Below are 24604 nucleotides of genomic sequence, written 5' to 3' on the forward strand. Positions count from 1 at the left end.
AAAAAAAAAAAAAAAAAAAAAAAGGAAAGAAAAGAACATCTCAAAAATATTAGATACCTATGACTTGTGTTATACTTCATTTTTTATTAACTAGATAAATCTAAAGTGATAATCTTGCTTTATTTCAGCTGCAGAATTTGACAATATTAATCTACAGCGTAATAGTAACTCAATGTGGCATTTCTGTGATTGTATTGTGACTTTTCCAGATCACTGCACAGTGTGAGGCTACTGTGTGAAAGTCATCTGAAATGTTCAAACTGAATTAAGTTGGAGATGAGGCACCACATACATGCTAACAGAATCTGGTGCCAGGACACCAGGTGGGAACCCTGCTACAAATGTGCCATCAGTGTGTCACATCCCCTCTAGGCCAACCTCTACTCTATCAGCAGTGGTTTCTCTGCACCTTCCGTTGAGCAACTGGATTGCTGACAGCTGCTGGTTCCTTCCAGGTTCCCCCTACACACACGTATTTACTTTAGAAGTCCTCTGAACACCAAATCACGTGCATTTGCACTTTCCTGATGTCTTCCCCATTCATGTTGCAGATGAAGTCACAAAATCTCCAGCTGGTGCTTTGCCACCTTTCCAAACTGCCATCTGCAACATACACTCAGCTTCCAATTTAATACTTACTACCTATACTGTTTTAGCAAAAGATGAAGTATTGTATTTCTCATGCTAAGGCTAGGTCATTTGCAACGTAGTTTGGGCCTGAAGTTCTTCCCAGTGTTTCAGTCCCCTCAAGCTTCCTGCAGTGCTTATTTTTCAATTTGGTATGAGCCATCCATAATTCAGACTTGGTCTTTTCTAGTTTCATCTTTTCTGTGAACTTCARTATTTTCGCTGTGACGTGTTGTAAAGCGAGTGTTAAGAGCTGATTAGCATAAGGTCTCCCCCCTCYGCAGAGAAATGTACAGTTCAGGATTTCTTAATGTGCAAGAAAGTCAAACACACGCTGCGTGAACTTGTTAAACACATTTATTGAGTTCTTGACAGTAACCAAACACAGTGAATGACCATTATAAACAAGAAAAAAAAGGCATTTGCTTTTACTTGGTCAGCTCCCGCTTTATCTGTAGCTTTTACTTGGTCAGCTCCTGCTTTATCTGTAAAGAAAATATATCCCTTTCCACCACAAATTTTTACAAGGTTGAATTTGATTATTTCAATAATGAATTCAACAGGGAAAGTAGCAATTTTAAACTGAGATATGTTTCAAGTGCATTCTACTTTTGAAGACCGATTCTTATTAATGATGAACCGTAAAGTGGAGTTAATGTTATACTGGCTTAGTTAACTATATTCCCAATTGCCATTAAGTTGCCTAAATTGGCTGCAAACAAATAAATAAGAAGGAACAAAAAAAGAATAAAACAAATAATGTAGCTGCAAGTACTAGCGGCTTATTATTTCAGTAAGAAAAAATAAACCAAAACAAGTTTACTAAATGAATTTGTTAAACACATTTATTGAGTTGTTAGTAGTAACCAACACAATGCATGACCTGTTGTAAAACAAGAAACAGAAAATGGATCAATTCTGATCCTGGCAAATCCTACTACAGATATGTGACAAAGAGGGAAATATTTCAATTTCCTTTATATTCTGCAGTGATATATTTACAATACTTATCTCTCAAAGTCTGTCCTTTTTTTTTTTAATTAAATGAACAGAAGGATCATAACCTAGAAATAAGTATCCTCTACCATCTTCTTGTTCTGTCTTGTCAGTATCCATTAATGATAGTGAAATAATGAGAGCTTTCGAAGGATTACTTGGCACACAGAACACAACTCCACTTTGAAGCTGTACCGAGCCACCTTTTTTTTTTCTTTTTTTCTTTCTTTTTTTTTTAATTTGAGGGAGGGGGGAAAAGAGGAAGAATTTCATATGTACAAAGGCTGAAAAGTCTTTCTTTGTGAAGCTAAATTAGTTCAGGAAAACTGTATCAAAATTGTAATCACATTTACTGTAATACTGTCTTTTTACTTTTTTTTTTTTTTAATTATTATTACCACCAATCATATGAATGAATTTTTAGTTGAGTTTCCACCATGGCAGCTCATTTCTTACAGCCTGTTTGCACATGCTGTCGTGAACCCAAAGAGAGAATGAGGTTGGTGCATTCTAGATTATGTCAATTCACAGTAGTTGCATTCCACTGAGGTTATGAGTTCTGCCTGCTCTGTCTTACTTACTTGAGGAGCCATTCATTTACTGAAAGAAAAGAGAAACAAAACAAAAATAATTATGCTTTAATAAATGTCAAATGCAAAGCCGACTAGATTTTACACTATATTTAACATATCTTTAAAAAGCTGGGAGGCTCAATTTCCTCCTTTTCCAGGAAAAGCGTAGGGTCTGGCTGTGTCTTTCTTTGAAGTATTGCAATTCAGTCATCTGCCTTGTTGTTGAAATGTGCTTTCTTTTATGCCCTTCAGCACTACTTTTTCGTAACCATAATGTTATTGGTAAGAAGGCAGTTTTACACAATTATTACATGTAATAAAACTCTGTACATAGGCTAAAAGACGTGTAAGACGYATTACAGCTCAATTGAGAGCCCCCAGCTGCGGTAAGACTTTACCACTTGGTGACTGGGTTGGTCTATTTGCTTAGTGTCCACTATATGATACAAACTTTCCAATTTGGTCAGCTGCTATGGTGGTGCACCTCCGAAATGAAATATATGCTTTTGTTTGAGATCAGCCGTTATCAAAACTAGCTTATCCTCCTTTTTCTTTCCAGGTTGGATAAGATAGAGCAAAACATACTTTGTAAGGTGAGAAGACTTTAAAATGAGACTGGAAAGTTGAGGGCCTGTCCTGTCCACTGTATAAAAATATTAGACATCCTAGGCTGATTTTTTTCATAATTTTTCCTGGATGCTTCAGGGCAAATTTCCTCCTCCATTTCAAACATGCAATGCTTGACTTATACCATTAGTTCCATAGATGTAGTGTTTCGTTTATTTTTATTTGTGTATTTTGTTATGCACTTGGGTTTCTCAATGAGAAGAGCTCACTGTAGGCATAGAAATGATGATCTGGGAGGTGGAACATACCTCTATACTGTAGTTTCTGTGCTCTGTTGTTTGGACAATCTTTTCCTTGTAAACTAAAGTTGATATTAGTTCGAATACATCGATTGTTGAGAGGCTGGACCGGTCTGAAATTGTCACTCATGCTCAGAAATATCTGTGATGGCTGATTCTGGCTTAGCAGTCGTAAAGAGTGCATCTACACAAAATACAAAACAAAGATTTTTAGTGCTGGTCATTCCTATAAGTAAACAGCATACAAAACTATTTAACAGACTATGTAATGAATGAAAGTTAGAAGGAGTTTGAATGATTTGAAGTTGGAGGTGGGCTGAAAGAGACACCTTATCTAAAAGTGGAACCATTCCTACTGTGGTCCTCTTGTTTCTAAGCTTCTTTTTAAACAAAAATAAATAGTTTTGTGTGGAGTAAATAAAAATGGTATGAGGTAGCTTTGGCTGATCAGGAAACAAGTGGAATCCAGATAATAGTAGCTAGTGCAGAGAAAACAAACTTGATAAATGAGAAGAAATAATTCCCTAAAAGTTTTGTAGCTATTAGTACAGCTTCGTGTTGAGAAGAGACAATTCTGACTGACAGTGCTCAAGAACAGTGTATGCCCAGTCAGGATGAGAAGGATAACTGACAAAGTCATGCTGMAGAAAGTTATGAAATGGTGTTAAAAATGGAAATCCTCTCTCCAGGGACAGGGTTATCTTGATACTGTCTGTGCTGTATCTATACTGTTCTTCTAGTAGACTCAGGCCTTGCTTTGAAACAATTTTACAGATCAACAAAGAAGGAATTACTGGATCATCAAGGATTTCCAGCAGAGGTTGGCTGCAAACCACCAAACAGACAGCAATGATTCTTTCAATGACTATAGAACTGTATAAAATATTTTGGCTAAAAGCATGTTAGGTGGTCCAGGTCAACCAAAACCTTTCAAACTTTGTGTAGGAAATTGAATATATTTTATATATATGCGTATATATATATATATATATGCAAACTATAAATCAAAAACCCTCAAAATATTTTGGTTTAAAAATGTAAAAAGAAAGTACTTTAGATGTCCACATACAATCTGAACATTTAAGAGGCTGTAAGTTAATATTGTCCTCTAGTTGTTAATTGAAATAATGCTTAAATTGGGAAATTCAGTTGTTGGGTTTTGCATAATGAAGATCTTTTAACAGCTTCCAGGGAAAACTTGAACTGTGAATTAGTTTTTCAGTCTAAGTACATGTATAATTAGTAAGTATTCCATGAAATCAATTTGCAGCACTAACAGTAGAGGATGTAACTAACTAGTAAAGCATGGCAAGGAGTAAGTATCGTGAGATTATACCCCCATAGGTACTAGCATACACTATAGAAATACTCTAATCCTTGTTTTATACGTCAGTGTTGTAACAAAAAATGTTTCTTGTACAAAATGTTTGAGTCGCTTGCGTGAGAAGTTTAGAATGTATGGCATGCATCCATTCTCGCTCAGCTGTGTCATTCTCCTAAATTACTCTGCCCATTTAGAAAAGAAGTAAAGAGCATTCTCTGCATCTAGACAGAATTGGACAGAAGGAACATCAAAAAGATAAAGTATCTCTCAGGCTTTCTAAAGGCATCTTATTTACAATGTTAATATGATTTAAAATCCCAAAGTAATATTGAGGGTTGTTTTATCATTCCTCGTTGCATTTTTCAGGCCAGATTGCTTTTGCTGTGTACTTGGGACAGGCAGATGGTGTTTCAAGTATTCCTTTGGGATTCTAGTACACAAGAGAATTGGGTTAGATCAGCTCACAACTCTGTAGGCAACTCGCTGATGGAAGCTCCAGGGAGGAGCGCAGTTGATGTTAAATTTGTGGCTTTCTGAAATCAGGCATTGGATTGAATGCAAATGAGTCATATAGAAATGTAATCATCATGGCTTTTCCACTGATGGGTTTCCTCAGCAGCATAATTTTGACTATAGTATGAACCCTGTTCTCATTTGCATAATTTATCCTGCTTCTTTCTAATAGGAGGCCTCAGTGTATTAATCTTCTGTCTTTTGACTTTTCTGCAGATATTTGCAATATTTATTCTCTCATTCTATACCAGAAAACTTTGGCTAGGCTTTTCCAACAGGCCCCTTACATTTGATCTCTGTCAACAGAACGTGCAACTAGCATGTACATAAACAGAGACAACAGAAACAATTTGCCTATTCTTTTCTAACCTAAACCATCCCAGTTACACTTCTGAACTTTAGTTACTTTTGTACAACACTGCCATATTTGTTCTAGAATCCCCATACATTCATTCATAGAATCATAGAATAGTTTGGAGGACACACTTGGGGATCATTTGGTTCAAACCCTCAGTCAAAGTAAGGTCAACTTCAAAGTGTGTATGTAGATACTTAGCTTTAAATAGTTGTGTTTTTACTTTTCTGAAATACTCTGGAGGACTTCTATAAGCTGTATGAATTGTAAGCAGAGATCCATACAGTAAAGGGCTTAATCTAATTTCACCTATAAAGCTACAAAAATATGTTTAAAATATTTGTCTTTTGTACACATAATGGATTTAGTAGATCTTTTTGGTTTTACCTGCATCCTTGTGATGTAGACAGGTTTGTTCATTATTATCCAGCTTGCTGTTTCATAGCAGGGTGGAATTGTCATTGACCCATCATATGTAATGAAACTAGAGGTTTCTGGATAAAGTTCCTCAATGTTAAGCCCCTGTAGTAAGTATGCATCATCTGGAGAATAGAGGAGGAAAACAATTTAGATAAAGCAATAGTTTCACAGAACAAATGTTTTTACATGCAGTTGTTACTCTAGAAGATTATCATTGCCAGTTTTACAGAAATATAAAGTGTAACGTGCATAAATTTCTGAATGCTTCAGGAGTTCGGATGTGAGCAAGTAACATGAATTCAGTAATCCTGCTTGGCTTAAATTCTACTCTTAGATGCCCATGTGCAGCTTCTGTGGGAGTTCAGCCCAAGCACCCATGTGAAAATCTGAATCTCATTTAAGAACTGGAGTTAAAAGCTACTTGAAGTTATTGATTTAAACGCAGCGGACTTTGGAGAATGCCAACTTATCATGTATTGGAATGATTAATAATTGTTGCTCAACAAAGCCTTGGGAAGGCCGAGTGTTAAAACTTAATTGCCCTTCTACCACAAGGGGAGGAAGTTAAGGTCAATGCATGATAATAAAGCTGTTCAATGAAGCTTGCTGTCCTTTCATGTGCACAGAGGGGGGTGGATGCAGTGCAAGCTCACTCAGAATGCTAAAATCTGAGTGAAAAAGTGAGCTGGAAAGTATTTTACTAGGGTCCCTGCTTTTATTGCAAGCCTCTGAGAATTAATGAGGTATCCCTCTGCAACAGAATTCAGTGTGTGGACATGTACCAAAATATAATGATATCTTTTAAAAGTCATCAAAGTTGTTCAGCCTTTCCTATGCTATGTGAATTGTTGTCCGTGTGTAATGCTGGCCCTATAGTATTTTTGACAGCGCTGTTAAAGCAACAGCTCACATTTCTCTGCAGAATCTTAGATTGTTGGAGTTCCTTAACAGGAAATACTCAGGTCTAAGCACGCTAAGCTACACAACCAGTATGCATCTCAGAAAAATCTGAGCTGATTAGGAGTAATAATATTGTGAAATCTCTATGTATGCTTTCATCCACTTATAGTGTGTTCCATATGATTTGTTTGCAGTGTGAATGATAAAATGTGGGCAGGGAATGGTGCATATTTGAGCATGTTTTCCCCTTTCAGTACATGTGAGGAAACTGATGTTGATTTTAACAGAAGAAAAGGAAGATACTGCAAAGAAAATAGGTGATTCCTGCTCAGAATAAAGAATAGTGTTGAAAGCACATCTTTCAACAATGATTTATCAACATTCAATGCTGATAACTTAAGCATTCCTCTTGAATTCTCTTGATGTTTTTCATGTAGCATTCACTATGGGTTTAAACAATTTTCTTTTTTTTAAAAAAAAAGGGGGGGGGGAAAGCTAAAAGACAATTCCTTGGCCATTAAGAAAAGATGATGATCATAAATGAAACCAAAGAAAGAAATATGAATGATCAAGGAAGTGTGTAAGAACTAGAAAAGAAAAGAGTAAATTAACTTTTGACTCTAATTTAACACATTATAGCTGAAGGGCAAGGCTTAGACAAGCAAAATACTTGTCACATACTATATAATGAATGAATGTCACATATGTAATGAAAGAAAAAAAGGACTCAAGGACTCTGCATACTTCAAACTGCTGTCTTGGGCAACAGAAAATCAGAGTACACAGGCAAAGCAAATGTGAGGACTTTTTTATTTTGACAGAGGGCAGTCCACATGCGCTGGCTGTAAAGTCCGCAGTGATTGTCCTCAGGTAGAGGGGACAGTGCTGTTACTGTCCCACAGACGACAATCTGTCACCTTCATTAACATGCTTAGCCTTTACTGGTCCACAGGCTGGGAGAGAAAGTCTGTTTCTGAACTAAAAATTTTCCGAGTGAAAGTGCAAAACCATTGCTATAGTAATACAGACCCAAATGCTGTTAAATTTCAATAGCTAGAGATGGCTGAATACACCTGTGTCCTGTTAATTAAAAGCATTATTTGCAGTGCAACAGTAATTTTGTTAGAATTACATGAGACAGAATGAATGCATTTTTTTTTCAAGCTAGTGCCTGTTTTCAATGAATCATCACACATCTTTCTCTTTCCCACATGAACATCCTGTTCATTATTTATGACATGGAGAGTGGTATGTTAACTCCAAATGGCGTAGAGTTAGTCAAAACAGATAGTTTCAAACTCTGAGGACTAAATCTGCTTTGTCACATCTGTATTGATTTCAGTGGGACTGAAATGATTTAAACAAGGTAGAATATGCCCTGAAATGTCTACTAAAAGATGGAAAGCTATCTAAAGATTAATGCAGATGAGGGAAATTGATGGTATGGGTTTTTTGTGTCCCACATTCTAACTGACTACTTTTGTGCTCAGAACAGTGCACARATTATTAACAATACAACTAGGTATTAAGATACAGAAACAAATTTGCTGCAGGTATTAGTGCAGGTAACCATGGAGTTTTTAGAGTTGCCTCTTATTACCTTAACAGAGAATATAATTCATTATTTTGTTGTGGACTACTAACCTTTGTCTGTGGCTTCACAATGTCTAGTCATTTTGAGAATACAGTGGAGCTCCAGGGGTCATATGTGTACATATATATATATATGATGTATAACAGAATGGGAGCAGTATATAGGGACATCCTACTCATGCAGGCAGGCCTGATGCTTGGCAGTACTCTGAAGATCAGCAGAAGTACTCCCCTTAGTCTTAGTGAGCTTTGGATCAACTACTAGCTTACCCTGTTTGCATTTTGGGGACCTGCAAAACGTCTTGTGGATATTGTATTTAACCACCGTTCTGCAGTCATGAGTGCTCTTTGTCCAGGTGGATATTTAGGCTAATGTGTGCTGAAAGTTTTGCCCATTTCCCCAAGCCCCGCCAGTACTGAACAGTGGAGCTGCTCCAAATCGACTTCATTGCTTGTTGCAAATCTACTTTGTTGTTTGAAGAATGTTTATGGAGACACACTGAATTGTGCTGAGTGTCAAAATCCATCAGCTGTGATTAATGGGAGAGCTACAGGAGGAGATTTTCATCATTTCAGTGTAGCTCAAGAAAAGGAAAGAGAGGAGTGAAAGAAATAATGAAATAAAAGTTTAACCAAGTAAAGGCAGTATTCATTCATGCCTGTATAAGGGTTGCATTCCTGTGGGGAGTCAGATATCTCCAATATACCTGAGAAAAGGTGACAGACTATGTGTTTGATTGTCATCAGTTTTTCCCCTGAGCAGCCCTATTCTTCCTTTCCCCCCACATCTTGATGAGATTTCCTGTTCTGGATCTATAACAGAAATGGTGGATTTGCACTAATAATAGACTGCAATGCTTCAATGTGTTGTCTTTATCGGTGCTTTTTTATTGCAGATATATGGTTCAGAATGGTCAAAATCACCATATGTGTGTGTTCCTCTGCATCTCTAATCAATACTAAACTTCCTTTAATAAACTCATCCAGACTTTACTGTATTCTCAGCATCATTCGTGTCTGAGGCCCACATTCTGTTTATCTTGATCAGCTTGTGCCTTGGGGTGATTTCTGAACTTGCGAACTCTTCTGTATACAAATTACACTTTATTAGCTTTCACATCCACTTATATAAAGGCCTTGACTTCTTAACAAATTATGGARAACGTATTCTTTTATCCCTAGATTTGTAACAGCTTTGTGGGGTCTACTTTTACAGCGGATTTTACATGTTGTCTTTAAAACAATAGTGTTCATCAGGAATATGTTAATAAATGAAAGAAGCCCCATTGGGTTTTGAAGTTCATAACACCATAATCCAAAGTGTGAGGCCTGAACAGAACACAGGGTAAGAAATGTAGAGATTCTCAGCTTTTAATCCTGACTCAGAGTTTCTCTGCTGCTTTATTTATAAATTACTGCTTATGACAGGAGCTAGAAGAGCTCAGTTCCTCAGGCAATCTAGGCTAGAACACTGATATGTGAGCCCTGAGAAACTGGAAGTCTTTTATTTCTAGAAATCTGAATCTTAAACTTTTTCAGAACAATCTGTTAAAATTAGAATACCCTATTCATTTGTACATTATCTATAAAATAGCTAAAGATTGAGAGAACTCAAAATTTTACCTAGCTTTGGCCCAGCTGAGTGCCTGGCAGTATTCTAATGAAGATTGGAAAGCCCAAATTTCTATATGGAATTTTGAGAAGCTCAGGGAATTTCTTTCTAGTGGTAGGCAAGCACCTGGACCTCTTTTGAGACCAAACTGAAAGCTAATGTAGCATATCTGTTGTGAAAGAAAACTAATTTATTTAATCAATTATCTTTCTAAAAGAGGAATATTAAAGTAGTTTTTCTTTAGAGATATTCACAGAACTTCTGCCTGGACTCTCTTTAAAAGATCACTTTTCTCTACCAGTTCAAAATGAATTCTTTGTGTTATGATAACAAAATAAAATAAGCATTGAAAATGTTCTTAAAAATTTCTTGGGTATACTTTCCTCATTGTAACTGTTAATATTCAGTAGTAGATATCCCCCTTCTCATTGCATTTTGTCCTTGCAAGTTTCGTGCTGCAGTGTAGATAGCTCTTAATCTTGTTGTTCTTCAACTTGTTGCCCAGTACTTGAGTTGTGTTACTAACAGTCCTGATCCTAAGCCAATTCTCCACTTATCATTCACCCCACACTCCTATGGTGCATGCTGGGACTGGTCATTTTGTCTGAAGCATGCTGAGTATTGACTTCAGGAGTGAATCCCTGAAGCACAAGCTAAAAAACTCCAGCTGCTAAAGGCAGAATAGAAATCCTTGTGATACAAGAAGTAAAATTAGTTTTCAGCCATGATGCTATAATCCATCATGCAAGACAACTACAAAATTACTTTCAATAACATTTTCGCATTCCCAATTTGCACTAAAAAATTCCCAGTCAATACTTGTTACTACAGTAAGTAACCGATGTACTGCAGAATATTGTGTGCATTGCATCTACCAAGGTTTTCATTTTAACAGATACACTAGTTAGCAACAGCAATGATTTAAAATTAAAACAGTTCCAGTAATCATTGGTTTTGAAACCTGTGTTATGTGTTCATCTCAGTGCTGAATTTCATTTAGTATGACCAAATTCAATTTGATTGTAATTGCACTTTCTTTCTAGAGAGGCAAAACTGAAAAGAAAAAACAGTCAGTTAAAGATTGTAAAAAACAGTTAACTCTAGGGTGAAGGAGTGCCCTGTTCTAAACCATCACAAAGCAGTGCACAAAGAAAATGCTGTGTATTGGGTACACTCTACTTTGGTGGACCATGCTCTTTGTAATGAAAACCTTGCAACTTTCTGATGGCCAGGCAGGAGACCTGCTGTGCTGTGTAGTATTACAGGGGAGATGTGTGCCTGCTGGGGTACATCTGATGGTTATGTGCTTACTCACACAATGAGGGGAGATGTGTGCCTGCTGGGGTACATCTGATGGCTATGTGCTTACTCACACAATGAGGGGAGATGCTACCTGTCTTCCAGCCCTGTGGAGCAGCATTTCCATAACCATGATTTCTTCTCTGCTTTGAGCAACCACAAGTTGCCTAAACTTTGCTCTGCAGCCTAGCTATTGAAGCATGAGGGGCCAAGGAGTACCAGAAAAGCTGTGACACTCATATAAATGAGTGAGATATAGGTGCTGCGATAGGAAAAATGAGACTGGAGCTTCTCCCATTCAGTGTGTGAGACCTGACAGATCTTTGTGTGTGTATGTGGGAAAAGCAGCAGTACAGTCAAGGATCTTTTGTCTAGTCCCCAGAGAGAAGCCAGGAATACATGATTTGGGAGTGAAAGAGCCTGATAAGAGACACACACAGCCTTAGCTATAATCTCCTGTGTCCCCAGGATGCTGTAGCAGCACCAGTAGGCAGGAAGCTCTTAGAGGAGCAGCATTACTGTGTTTTTGCAAGCAGTAAGAGTAAGCAGTCTAAAAACTGGCCCAGCGGCCAGTCTCTTCCTTCTTCCATGCAGAAAAGAAAACATTCCACGCTGAGGGAGCAATGTGGAAAAAATGTTTGAGGAGAAGCCTCTGTCACCTTCCTTTCTATAAGTGCCTTGGAGAAAAGAGTTTTGTCATAATAGAGGCCTCTTAATTTCACCAAAAATAGAAACAGATTAGGTAACTGTAAAGCAAGGCTAGAGAAATACCGATGTAAGAAAGGTGTGCGTTTTTAGGAGAGGACAAGGAATGGACCAACCAGCTCAGAATGTGGTTGCATTGGCTCCATTGCTTAAATTCTGTGTGTCCACAACTCAAAATCTTTTTAATACTCTCTTGTTTACAAATCAGTGGGTAAAATTCTGTGCCATGAGTTTGCATAGGAAATTAAAGCCTTTTTAAGATTTCCAGTCCATAATTTGTCTTTTTACAATTCTAGTATGTAGTGCATAGAAAGAAATCAGACTGTATTCTTTAGGGAGGTGTATACAGAAACCTCTTCAAAACTTTCAGTCAGAAACCTAAAGTTCAGATATTTTTGTTAAAATTAAATAGACTTTTTTGAGATCTCTGGATTTTCGGATACCAAGTTTTCAAATTAACTATGTTCTTTTAGAGTACATGGTACAATGTATGTCATTTACAGAGAGGTAAACTGGAGCAAAGACTGATGTAATTGGGGACCAAATCCCAGAGTCCTCTCTTCTAGTGTTATTCCAGTTATCATGAACAACACCTTCCACTTTTCATAGACAAAAGCAAAATTAATGAAATTCTTGAAAAATGTTAAGACACTGTTTACAGAATAACAAGTGGAGGTGGAGTTTTCAGATATTTTCCTTAATTTTTCAGTTTGCTCCATACTTATTTGAAAAGTTAAATTCTTGTATAGCTTATTTTATTAGTTTAATGGCTGCTTAGAATTCAAGTGAATAGTTGACAAAGGGAATAATTTTTTAGGAGAAGAGGTTTAATTTGATCCATCCAGGTCTATGTATTTTTCATGACTTTCTCTAAATTACTCTAATTTTAGCTGACATTTAAACTGCAGTTTTCCATGCGTTCAGTATACTAAAGTGAAATTTTTGACCATTGTCAGTTAAAAGCATTCCAAATGCGAGTACAACAAATACACATGCTATATTTATGATCTCTTTATGTAATTTCTATTAAATGTAGCAATAGTTGAATAGACATATTTTTGTGCATAAAAAGAAATGGTTAATTAATAATAAATACACAGTTGCATAGTAAAACAGATAATGATGTAGCATCTTCATGTAATTTAGTAGGATATAATACAGGCTGCTCCACATGTAAATTTAGCTACTAATACGAAGCAGTTTCTCCTGAGTATTCCGTATAAGTACAGCACATGTACTTGTTAAATATAATTTCATTAATTTTTGTTTGTTCAAATGTGAAACAGGCTTTGAACTTCAAAATTCATTGCATGAATTGATGCGCTTACTAATTTTTCAAATCCCCAAATTTATTGTGCAGGTTTACTGGCAATATAAGCTCTGAAATTTTTGCCCATTATAAGTGCCTTTTATTAAAGTGCCACAAAATCTGTTATTTGATACTAAAAGCATACAGCTATTAGCCATAGTAAATGAAAAGAAACTTACTTTTATAGGTTATTCTTGTTATGGTGTCTCTGTTAAGCATACGATTTAGAAATGGATTTGATGATTCAGATACCTACACAAGAGAAAATGTTCATTGCCAAAATCATCACACAAACATTTCCTTTCTGGAAAATGTATCTGTTCTGTGTACACACACACACGCGCACGCACGCATGCCTACACACATGCACGCATACAGGTGGTTAATATAATTAAGTAGGATTTTCACAAATGGTATTCTATTCTTTTTCTATTTATTGAGAAATGTATTTTCAGTGGTGAAATTCCAGCACACTGTTTAGCTTGCAAATTGTATCTGTCTTCTCTTTGTTTTGCTTGCAGGAATGAAATAATAAGATTAAAAAAGAAGTATAATATTCAGCCTGCATTAAGACAGGCACACCTGTAGTGTTTAGGGGATTATGGGGAAAAGTGATGAACAGACTTAGACTTAGAGGCATCATTTTTTGTGGGGGGTCATAGATGCATTTTCAACATATTTTATTGCACTGCAAGTAGCAAAATCACTACTGATTAGCAACAATATTAGTTTTACATTTTTTTTATGGAGACATTTTGTTAATTCTATACCTAGCCTTCTAATATCTTACTCATTTCTTTCTATTATTCTGCAATGTGTTTCTTTTTATCAGACACTGGTTGCTGTTAATACACATGCAGCATTTATCTAGAATAAAATCAGTTTATTCTGAAACTTGAACAGTTCTCAAAAGCTTAATTAAGACTTGGAAAGGTAAATGAGATATCGCATAAACTATAATCCAGCTCTGTTTGCTGGGTAGCCTTCAGGATGATTCAATTCAGCTTCCATTTTGTGGAATGGAAACCTCTGAAATTAAAACAGTTCTTTCCCCCATTTTTTTTTTCCACTGGGAGCAAGCAGAACACTTTTTTTTTTTTTTTGAGGTGTTATGCTGACCGAATCCATGCAATCAGAAGATCAGTGATTGATAGTTATATTGGGAACAGAATCTGCTATGTTTCTTAGTAACAAATGGATCCAGTGCTCTTAATGTATAATTTTTCCTAACTATACCTTTACTAAAATATTTTTGATTTGAAAATCATTTGTTATCCATCAATCATTTTGTCAATCTTAATATTGAATATATCATTCTTCTAATTCTTCTAAATTTTCCTAATTAGTTTGGATATTTGAAGTAAAACATGTCTTTTCATGTGAGTAGGAGAGGCCTGGGGAAGGAAGATGATGAGACAGATAATAAATTTTGTTGCTCATTATTCAGTGTGGAAAAGAGAAAACTGAGGGGTTATTTTATCAATATGTATTAATATCTGAAGGGAGGGTGTGAAGGGGGTAGGACCGGACTCTTCCTAGTGGTGCCCAGCAACAGGACGACATGCAACAGGCACAAATGGAAATGCAGAAAGCTTTGTCTGAGCATAAGGAAAAACTTCTTTACTGTGGGGGTAACAGAGCACTGGAGCTGCTTGTCCAGAGAGGTTGTGGAGCCTCCATCTTGACACGGTCCTGGGCAACATGCTCCAGGTGACCCTGCTTGAGCAGGGGGGTTGGACCAGGGGATCTCTGGAGGTCCCTTCCACCCGGTCCCTTCCGCCCTCAACTATTCCGTGATTCTGGATTATGTTAGGTGTGCAACTCAGGAAGTATATAGAAAGAATGTATTATCCTTCTATCCTTTTGCATGAATTCACGCTAGGTTGTTGGTCATAATACAATACATACTGGATGAAAGAGGTAACCTAAATATCTTTCTGAAATATTAGACCTGTTCAAAAAGCGATTTTGATATCTAATCTTCTAAGATGCTCCATGAAATACATATTTTAATTCTGAGGTAAATGTTTTGACGGGAACTTTACCTTAGGAACTAGGATTAAAGAGCACCGAAGAGAAATAAAAGATACTAAATGTGTAAGCGTTGATGATGAAAGCTATTTACTTCAGGATAAAGCGCTTCTTCAGAAATACACACTTTTTTAAAGTGATGAAACAGAGATATATAGTTGCGTAACATAAACATAATTTTGTGAGGTAATGCATTTTTCAGAAAGGATGAAAAAACAGGATTACCCAGTGTAATTGTGGAGCTTTTGCTTCTGCAAAATTAGCAACTTCTGTCAAAGCTGTTAAAGTGTTGAATACTGTTTATGCTATAAGATGTGTTTTCATTTATTTATTTTCCTCCCATATCCTTTTTCATGTTCCTTACGTTACACTGTAAATGCTTTGGAATGGGGATTGTGTGTCAGTCCCCAGGACAGTCTCTAGATTCCAGGTCAGAGCCTCTAGGCCCTGCAATACCATAGTGAAGTGTTATAGAATTCCAGTTCATTGGAAAATAAGTCCATCATATATACATTAGATATTGATGAACATTAAATACTTACTTTCATAAATATGGAAACTACCACCAAGCCATTAGGACTCTTTGCAGCTTCTGTGACATTTGTGTAGAGCTCATGGTTATAGTGGATTAGCTGAACCTAGAAAGCAGGGAATGGAAGGATTACAAATGGCAAATGGTACCATACACTGTTTACAAATACTTTATACACCAACTGGTTTGTATTAGGATCCCAACCATGCTTAGGATATTATGTAGCAATGCAATTTTTCAGTTCTGCAGCATGCATGATTTTAATAATTTCAACTACCGTCTGGCTCCAACTGGCACAGCATCTGTGTATTGTCTTCTAAACTGCCACTAAATGAATTTACCCACATCAAGTTATGAATTGCATTGCAGAAATTGACATTATTTACCTTTTGCAACAGCACTTGTCATGGGCATCAAGTAATCTCTACTTTTCAGCCTCAAACCAAACACAGAAGAGTCAAGGGCTGAAATACTGGAAGAAACATATTTTCTGAACCTTATAGATTAGGCAGCCTAATTATTTAAACTCAAACAATTGAAGAAAGAAAGAAACAAAACAAAAAAAAAATCAAAAAACATTTTAATGGCATACAAGTAACTGTATTTTCCTGAGTGAATTTACTGAGATTTTTTGTGCATTAATCAGTGTGATGTATTATGACAAGTAGCGAGTGTCATGTAGTAATATAAAAAGAAAGGTTAAATTACATCTAGGGCTAAATCTCTATCACTACTGCAAAACCAGAGAAAATGGAACTTGTCAAGGATAACTCACGAAGGACTAGATGAATGAATCTCCTCATACGATGAGCTTGTGAGACATCAGAGAAACCTTTTTCACAGGTACTTTTTTTAGTTTGAGGACACTAGGCCTACTAATTCAAATTTTAAGCTTTGTACATAAATTTATTTAGCTAGAAACTTATACCAGTAGGTGGAAAAGGATCATACTGAACATTTACATCTTAATGTCTGGATTCTTGATTATCAGTTTAACAGAAAAAATGCAGTATAGTTTAACATGAGAATTTTGATGTATTCTTGGACTTCAGTCAAAAAAATGGGTCACTGTGTCTTCCACATATCAGCGTAAATCTAAAGTGAACTACTGAAATCAGTGGACTCATAGAGTGTTAATGAGACCAGTGTTAATTTGATCTGTATTTTTGATGTCACTTGATATTAGCTGAATTCCTTTTTATAGGTGAACCTAAATCAATTTTGAAATGTGTGGGTTTTTTTCTAACTCCTATTCAAAATCCACAAAGCCTTCATGGCTGTATTTTATTTTGCTCACAATACTATGTGAAATTTATTTTCTTATTCTGATAGTAATTTTAATCATAGAAATGGCTGAAGACTAATCTTGCAAGCACAGAAATTACATCATACTAGGCTTTTCATGTCCGTAGTCAGGAAAAAAGAATCACTGAAATAGAGCGTATTTTACTGCATTTGTGGCTGTCTTTTGGATGAATGCAATATTTGGTGTCCCACTACCATCAATGGGAAAACTGCAAGATTTTCTATGCAAGAATTACCTCCTTGTATGATCTGCAGTACATGTTCAGACAAAGATGAAGTCTTGCTTTGCCATCCAAATATGTATATTCTTCAGTGTGTATCAATATGTTAGGAGTGACAGTGCCCCAAATTATGCATAACCTACACCGTTGTTACCTCAGTCTATCACAACTTGATACKTGATGGTATATTAATCAGAATCGGATCTGACAGCCTTTCCAAATGTAAAACCAAAAAATCCCCCAAACCTTGCCCTTCCCTACACTCCCCAAATCCCTCAGTCATTTTAGTGCTTGGACATTGATATGAAAAGGAACAGTTGAAATTCTGAAGAGAGAGAACATTTGCGTTGGTAGGATTAGAAGATTTTGGGGATACAGCTTTGCTATTTACAACTAACAGTTCACAGGGAAAAAAAATAATGCAAGTGTCAAAATTACTGCTATAATGTGTCCATTTCAGTTACTTTTCTCCTCTCTGGATTGGGAACTATTGGTTGACCTTTTTACAGTTCACAGAATAGGCATTTTTAAAGCAAGCAGACAAACCCAGCTGGAACAAAAAAAGTAAAAATGTCAAAGTAGACAGTGAAGTCATCTACTAAGTTCTGACAGCTAGGAAGCAGGATGAATGTACTATGTTTTCTAAAGGTCTTCTAAAGAATTAATGAGAGCATTTACTGTACAGCACATGGAGGTTGTAGACTCATGAGTCATCAGTTTGTGATCTGACTGAACTTTGATAACACCCTCTTTCTTGGGACTTTGCACTCTCTTGAAATTTTTAAGCTCAGTAACATATATTCTTCTTTATATGTACAACTATTCAGTCTGGCAGCTAAATTGACAAGAAAATAGGTATTGAAATCTGCTTTAGACTAGAATTCCTTCTGTACAAAGTCACAGAATAACAATGAACTAGATTAATTTAGCCAACACACAAGTGCAGGAGTAGTCAAAATGAGTAAGCTGAAAGCAAGGGCCAAATTCTCCCTCATTTTATAAGTGCAAGTTGAGGACAACCCATAGAAGCCCTGAGTCAATGTCAAAAATGTCAAACTCTCATTTTTACTGATGGGCCATACAGAAATAAGACTCCTAAAGTATGTATGACCACAAATTGGATATTTGCCCCAGCCCCACTGCGTGGGGCCTGGTGTCCTATGCAGTTTTAGCTTCGTGTAGCACGCTATAGGGCAAYAAGCAAGGGAATGGTGGGGCTCTGCCTCGAGCAGTGTCCTGCCCCTGGCAGAGACCTCTCTTGATGTGACAAAGAGACACTATTCATTCAGTCTGTACAAAATTCACACCCAGAGTGCAGCAATCGATAGTTCTGTGTGAGAATGACTTAACTGCCTTGAACTGATCAGAAATTGGAATAGTTATTTCCTTTGCTGATCTATCTTTGCTGATCTCTCCAACCCGTATTATACTGCCGTGATAGTGAGACTCCTTGCCTGAGACCCTTGCCATTCTTTACCAGTGCATTCAAGTGCTTTTCCTTTCCAATGCCCCACTCCTGCAGATTTGCCTGCCTCCCTCCTCCCTGCCTCACACCTCAGTTTGGTTCTGAATTGTTCTGAAAGSTACGATTGAGAAATCTGCTTTCACTATAGTTTGAGAAGATCCTCTTGCCTCACTATGCATTACTGTTTCTAAAAGCACGCTGTACTGAATGAAGTTTCTCTTTGCTAAAATTACACTCTCCCCCCCGTCTCTCCATAACTTTGGAGCTGTTTCCATGACATCATGGTTACATTTATTAGTTTGTTTTTTGTCTAAAACAAGATTGACCATATAAGGAGACATGATTTCCCAAATTTCTCTTATGGAACAGACTAATATAGAAAGGTATAAATGAATAAAGATGTCTCAGGTTTAGAATACTCTATGCAGGTTTAAAAATACAATTCTCTATTAAATACCTTCTTTTGAGAATAATTTCTTTAAAGCCTTCTGAAACACTTGTAATCTTATAATCCATTTTAAGTATTACTGGAGTCTTCCATGAAAGTAATTAAACCTGCTTATATGTGAAAATTTCACTTTTTCAAATGATCACATTATATTAAGAACAGCAAAATGAGCAAAATTGCAATGCTAAAAAATCTCTTAGTTCTGATTTGAGTTTCAGGGCTCAAAAACAATATAGAATCTTGTTATAAACTTTTGATTTTCTTTGGAAGATTCCCCTTTAAGGGTAATTTGCCACAAAGCAACTGATAGCTCTTTGTTTTCCTTGAGCAATAGAAGTTCTATTTTACAGTGAAAAAAAAAAGAGAATTAAGATTAATTACTCTCATTTTAGCCAATAAAAATCCAGAATGGGCCCTTGTTCCATCACTCAAGAATGTGCATTGACCAGGAGCAGACGCAGCACTTTTCAGACACGTGGTTGGCAGCATTAGGAGCATGAGCTGACTGCAGTACAGTAAAGCTGATAATCTACTGGCCGTACGCTGCCCAGCCTAGGAGGCTGTGTCTGTGGAGCAAAATAATATAGGCTGGTACGATTGCTCACACTCTGACTGCTGTGGGGAGCACATCTGATTCATTTCCCCAATATGTGCGTATTTGTGTTTATAATGATAATAACCTATTCTCAACCTGTACTTTGCTGGAGATCAGCCTTGTGCTCGTCATACTCATACTGTTTGTAGGGCAAGTACTGGTTCTCCAATACAATGATTTTTGTTCTTTTCCTTGATCCTTCACCTAGGTGAAATGTATCCCTTTGGGCAGAGCTGGTGGCAGGAGTGTGGCAATCGACCAAATCTGTCTGGCTAAGCAAAAGGCAGTAATTTGCTGTGTTCCTGGGGGTCAAAGATGCCAGAGACTCTTTTCAGCCATCTTTTATCAATTCTTTAAGTTAGACAAAAACCGTAATGCATTGCAGAGCTCTAATCTAGTGTTTGTGCATAACCCTTTTAACAGTGCTAGATCACTGCAAGATGCAGCACTGAGATATGGAGAACTATGGAACTGATGGAATGTAAAATAATGCAGTACTTTACRAGGAACTTTTACTGCTGTTGGGAGTGGTGGAAATACCCTTCTTCTCTAAAAAATTGAGTAGATAACTATTTTGATTTGTAAATGATGAGAGACCTAAACCAGGAAGTGAAATGGCAGCAGGGAACAGCTAATCTGTAACTGTAATATTTTTATTAGGCTGTGCTACCTGATAAACTATTGGGATACCTGATTGAAAGTAAATACAAGTAAATTTCCAGCACAGCAGGGAGGGAAAGCAAATGAAATTGTTCAAGAAGACAAGTTAAATGTTTTGATTCAGAGTCCTTGCAGAAGGTAACTAAGATCTCATTAAGGAAAAAATTATGCATTTTTGTTTACATGAAGTTTAATAAGAACACTGAAGGAAATATGATTTCTGTCTGGCAGGAGTCCAGTGAGCAAAATAATTCTAGTGAGTTAAAGCACATTAATAACAACATTTGATAGTCCTATATTAAAATACAGATGCTGTTACAGCTCTTTTAAAAGTATTGCGAAGAGCAGTAATGTCATATTACCTAAGAGTTATTTGTGGCATTAGTTTTGCGAATCTGAACAGGTATGAGATTTTGCGTCCTCACTTTGTAGAAGAAAAGATACTTCTACAATGTCTCCTGGTTGCAGGATATCTCCTTTGTGTGGATGAGATTTTTTTTTTAGATTTTTCTTAATTAAGCTAGAGGTACTTCCGGCTTTTTGGAGAGTCATAGCACCACCTGTGAGAACGTAAAACCGGCTTTGCAGAACCAGTAGTCCTGCTTTATCTTATCTCGGTAGACCAAGACCCAGTGGCACTCTACAAATACACAGTGATGCAGTGGAGAATTTCCCATCTTTGGCAAGTGGCAAAGAATCTTATAGTATGTTGCTCAATAATAATAAGTATTTAAGAAAGAAAAGGAGGATATTACAGTTTTTTCATTGCTATTTAGGATTTTGAGCTGGATATTAATGTTATCTGTTCCTGAATTCTTATAATCAAGACTTCTGTGTTCACACACACATTCATCCATACACAAGTRGAATATACTGTATTTAAATGTCTTTAATTATATCATTCTGATGGATACTTCTGGCCTGCTCAAGGTACAGTGCATTACAATTCAAGTGGGGCAAGAACTTAAGCTCTTTGGTCCAGTTCTCAGTCCCTTTTTTTGCTTTTAGTGTGCCTGTCCAAACCAGCACCGGAGAACTGAGCTGTTACTGGGTTCAGAAGAATGCTGTTAATGCAGGTTAGGAAGATATAAATTATGATTCATGGTAATTGTCTTTGCAGAACTAAAACATCTTTTTCTCATGTAGAAGATACTCTGCCAAGAAGTGTTAGTATCACCCAAGATGATATTGCCCACAAACTTATTAATTAACCCATACATCTACCTGTCTATTGTGTTATATGTATAAGCCTACAGCAGTGAGGTACTCTTCCACTGTTGGTAAATTGGTAAAATAAATTTTACATGACCACCTAGACTTCCAGCAATTTACATAACGTTTTATCAGACTACTGAGGTTTTAAGTTTAAAGTCAATTAAAAACATTAATTTAGTTTTATACAACAGAGAAATGCTAGAAACATTTATTTAAAATAATTTTATATCTCTGAATTTCTTTAACATTCTTACTGTATTAAAAACCAAGTTCTTCGGGCTGTTACTGACAAATGTTTGGGGAATTTTTTTACTACTTTTGACAGTTATTTCTTGATTTAAAAGAAATGCTTATAAAATACTGGTTTAGTAGAAAGGCTTATTTATCATCCACATTGGCCAGCAGTTTCATCATAGAAAATAAAAAATATTATACATCTTTTTGTTTAAAAGAATAAGAAAAAAAGAAAGGAACTCTGTTTTCTGCTGCTTTTGAGAAGGCAGCTGTATAAAAGCTGCCTTCTGCAGCTTTACTGCAGTAATGCATTATGCAGTAAAGCAGAAATGCAGTCAAGAGTTAACTGTACCTAGCTGTGAAATCTATTTTACTGCAAATAATTATGCACTAGGAATTAGCACTTAAGCTGCAGATGGTTTCTGACACTTCATTATGACCAGTTGGTAACAGGAGCTAACTTCTGATACTTTATTTAACAAATGGTAGCTAGTGAGCTTTATCCAGGATTCYCCTCCAAGCAGTTAACACCGTGTGTTATTTTCAGCACGTGTTATGACATTAAAAAAAGTAACATCTGCTGCTTTAGGTTTGAGATAATTAGCTCTAGTTGCAGACATACAGATGAAAGGTGAGTCACAGACTTAAGCTTTCTGGGGCATCTTTTCTAAAATACTGGAGCTAGGTGTTATATAGCATTTCAAGAAGAGATCGATGACAATCAAATATTAAATAGGACAGCCATTTAGTTGCTGACTTGGCATTTTAAATTGATAAGGTTACTAAAAGAGCAATATATACTTGGTCCTTCTACCTTTCTGTTCAGTAGCTTGCTTATACTCAAACACTGTTCTAGAGAATAAAAAGAATGACCATGAATGAGGTGTAGGAGCTTCGAAAGTATTTCCGTGTAAGATTTTGATATATTCTTACTTCTTTTTTAAGTCTTACTTTAACTCATTTTTAAGCAGGAAAAAAGCTATTTCAGACAATATTTGAAACTTGCTGTTTTATTAAGCATCCAGTGGACTATAACAGAAAGTAAAATTCCACTAGCTTGAGAGGTCAGATTAGCTGCGAGTGCCTCAGTTTGCTACTAGGATACCTTTGATACAGACTTTTCACCTATGATCCAACACCAAAAAATTAACTAAATGATGGTCTGAAGAAATAAATGTAAAAGCTGATGGATTACTACCATCCAAACACTGCCAGAATCGTTGCAAGTGTCATAGTCATTTGCGCTCTCCTTCAGATAGCTGGAAGTGTGATGAAGGAAAAATCCTAGTCAAGCCACAGAGGTATATAGCAGTATCTGTGATGCCAGTTGCTGTGTGACTTCAGGAGAATTTTTGATAGGGTAGTCATTACTGAAAACTTCAAGCGACATTTGTTCTAAAAATGAGTATTTTGGACTAGCCTGCCAGTCAACTACTCTTGTCATTCACTGTTAGCAGATGAGTGAGAGGCTGGGTAAACATAAGTAAATGACACTGTTCTGTAATTCACTTTATGCGAGGATCAAAATGAAGTTTTCCTCAGCCTCGGATGTTTAATGTTGATTATGTCTCAGCTAATGCAGAGTTTCTGTACAAGCTGTAATTTGGCACTGACCCAATCCATCATCTACAAAAGTTGCATGTTAGGAGAGAATGGGGGTAATGTGGGGAAAAAGGCTCTTAGATGAGCCTATCATCATTCCTGGATTTATGAAGGATTTTCTGACTAAACACTACACGTAAATTGTTCTCTCATTTTAAGTACAGATGCTCAGGCACTAAGATGATGAATTCAGTATAAATGTTCAGTTTGGGAGATTCAGTTACATAATGGTGTTCTGAATTTCTGGGAGAATTCTGTATTTCTGTAACAAGCAGTCCAGAAAGCAACATACAATGGTTCCTGCAAGTCAAAATTTGGTGAAGTGGTGATCTACTGTATTTTTGTTGTTTGTAGTGTTATCCTGAGACATTGTGTCAGAAGGACACTTGTGCAAGGTCACAGAACTGTACTTCAGTACTTCAAACCCCTCTATCAATATGTGCCAGTCTACCTTGCCAAAATACCATCAGTAGCTACATTCCTTTCAAAGGGTGAGCATGATGGGCAGGAACAAACAGAGAAATATTACAAAACTGCAAATAAAAGAATGAGCAAAAAAAAAAAAAAAACTGTTAATGGAACTTGAGCTAGTGAAAACTAGCTGGTTGTTGATCTGGGTCTTAACCTTTTCGTCCTCAGCCTACAATGCAGTGCGGAAAAGATGGTCAAGCTTAGTATATCCAATGTTGACTAATAACCAAAGAAAAGAAAAGCAGAAACAAGGCAATATGCTCAGCAGCTTTGTCTGCTGCTCTTGAAGTTAGAGGTATATTATTAAACTAAGAATGCCATTTTCTAGTGGCAAAAATAAAGCCTAAGATTTTATATACTTAAAATGGCAATGAAGTGTATGTAGGAGGAAAGTGTGGAATGACATGGAAGATGCTTCTTTAACACATTATCAGTGTTGTCTGTCTAGGGTTTGTGCTACTCCTCATCCAGCCTGTTTGTGCAGCGTGTCCTGGCTGCCTACCTGAATCTGCCTGATCTCTGCCTGACACAGACAGTAAAAACACACACAGGCCCTCATGGGATCTTTCTGAATGACTTCTTGACACATATTTTCCTCTCAAGAATCTACTTATTCTTTAGAGACTGGGTTGTTAACCTATAACTTCTGAAATCTAGGTTCAGTTCTTTCTCTGGCGTTAGGCAAGTTCTTCATACCTTTCCTGCCCAGCTTGCCATCTCCAAAATGGGAATAG

At 36.6% G+C, this 24604-nt stretch overlaps 1 protein-coding gene across 2 annotated transcripts in view; it reads right to left on the reverse strand.

Moving 5' to 3' along the window:
- Positions 1-966: 966 nt before the first annotated feature.
- The window catches only part of CA10 (carbonic anhydrase 10 (inactive)), a 196179-nt gene continuing 172541 nt past the window's right edge, over positions 967-24604 (reverse strand). For both annotated transcript variants that reach the window (XM_085304622.1, XM_085304621.1), the window contains 5 exons: positions 15665-15760; positions 13271-13343; positions 5641-5795; positions 3071-3245; positions 967-2223 (listed from right to left, as the gene is read on the reverse strand). In XM_085304622.1, coding sequence (XP_085160748.1) covers positions 2201-2223; positions 3071-3245; positions 5641-5795; positions 13271-13343; positions 15665-15760 — 522 coding nt within the window. In that variant the 3' untranslated portion in view covers positions 967-2200. The remainder of the gene's footprint in view (positions 2224-3070; positions 3246-5640; positions 5796-13270; positions 13344-15664; positions 15761-24604) is intronic.

This window comes from Rhea americana, unplaced genomic scaffold (assembly GCF_003343005.1).
Source record: "Rhea americana isolate MKP2758 unplaced genomic scaffold, rheAme1 scaffold_21, whole genome shotgun sequence".
Taxonomy (NCBI): Eukaryota; Metazoa; Chordata; class Aves; order Rheiformes; family Rheidae; genus Rhea; species Rhea americana.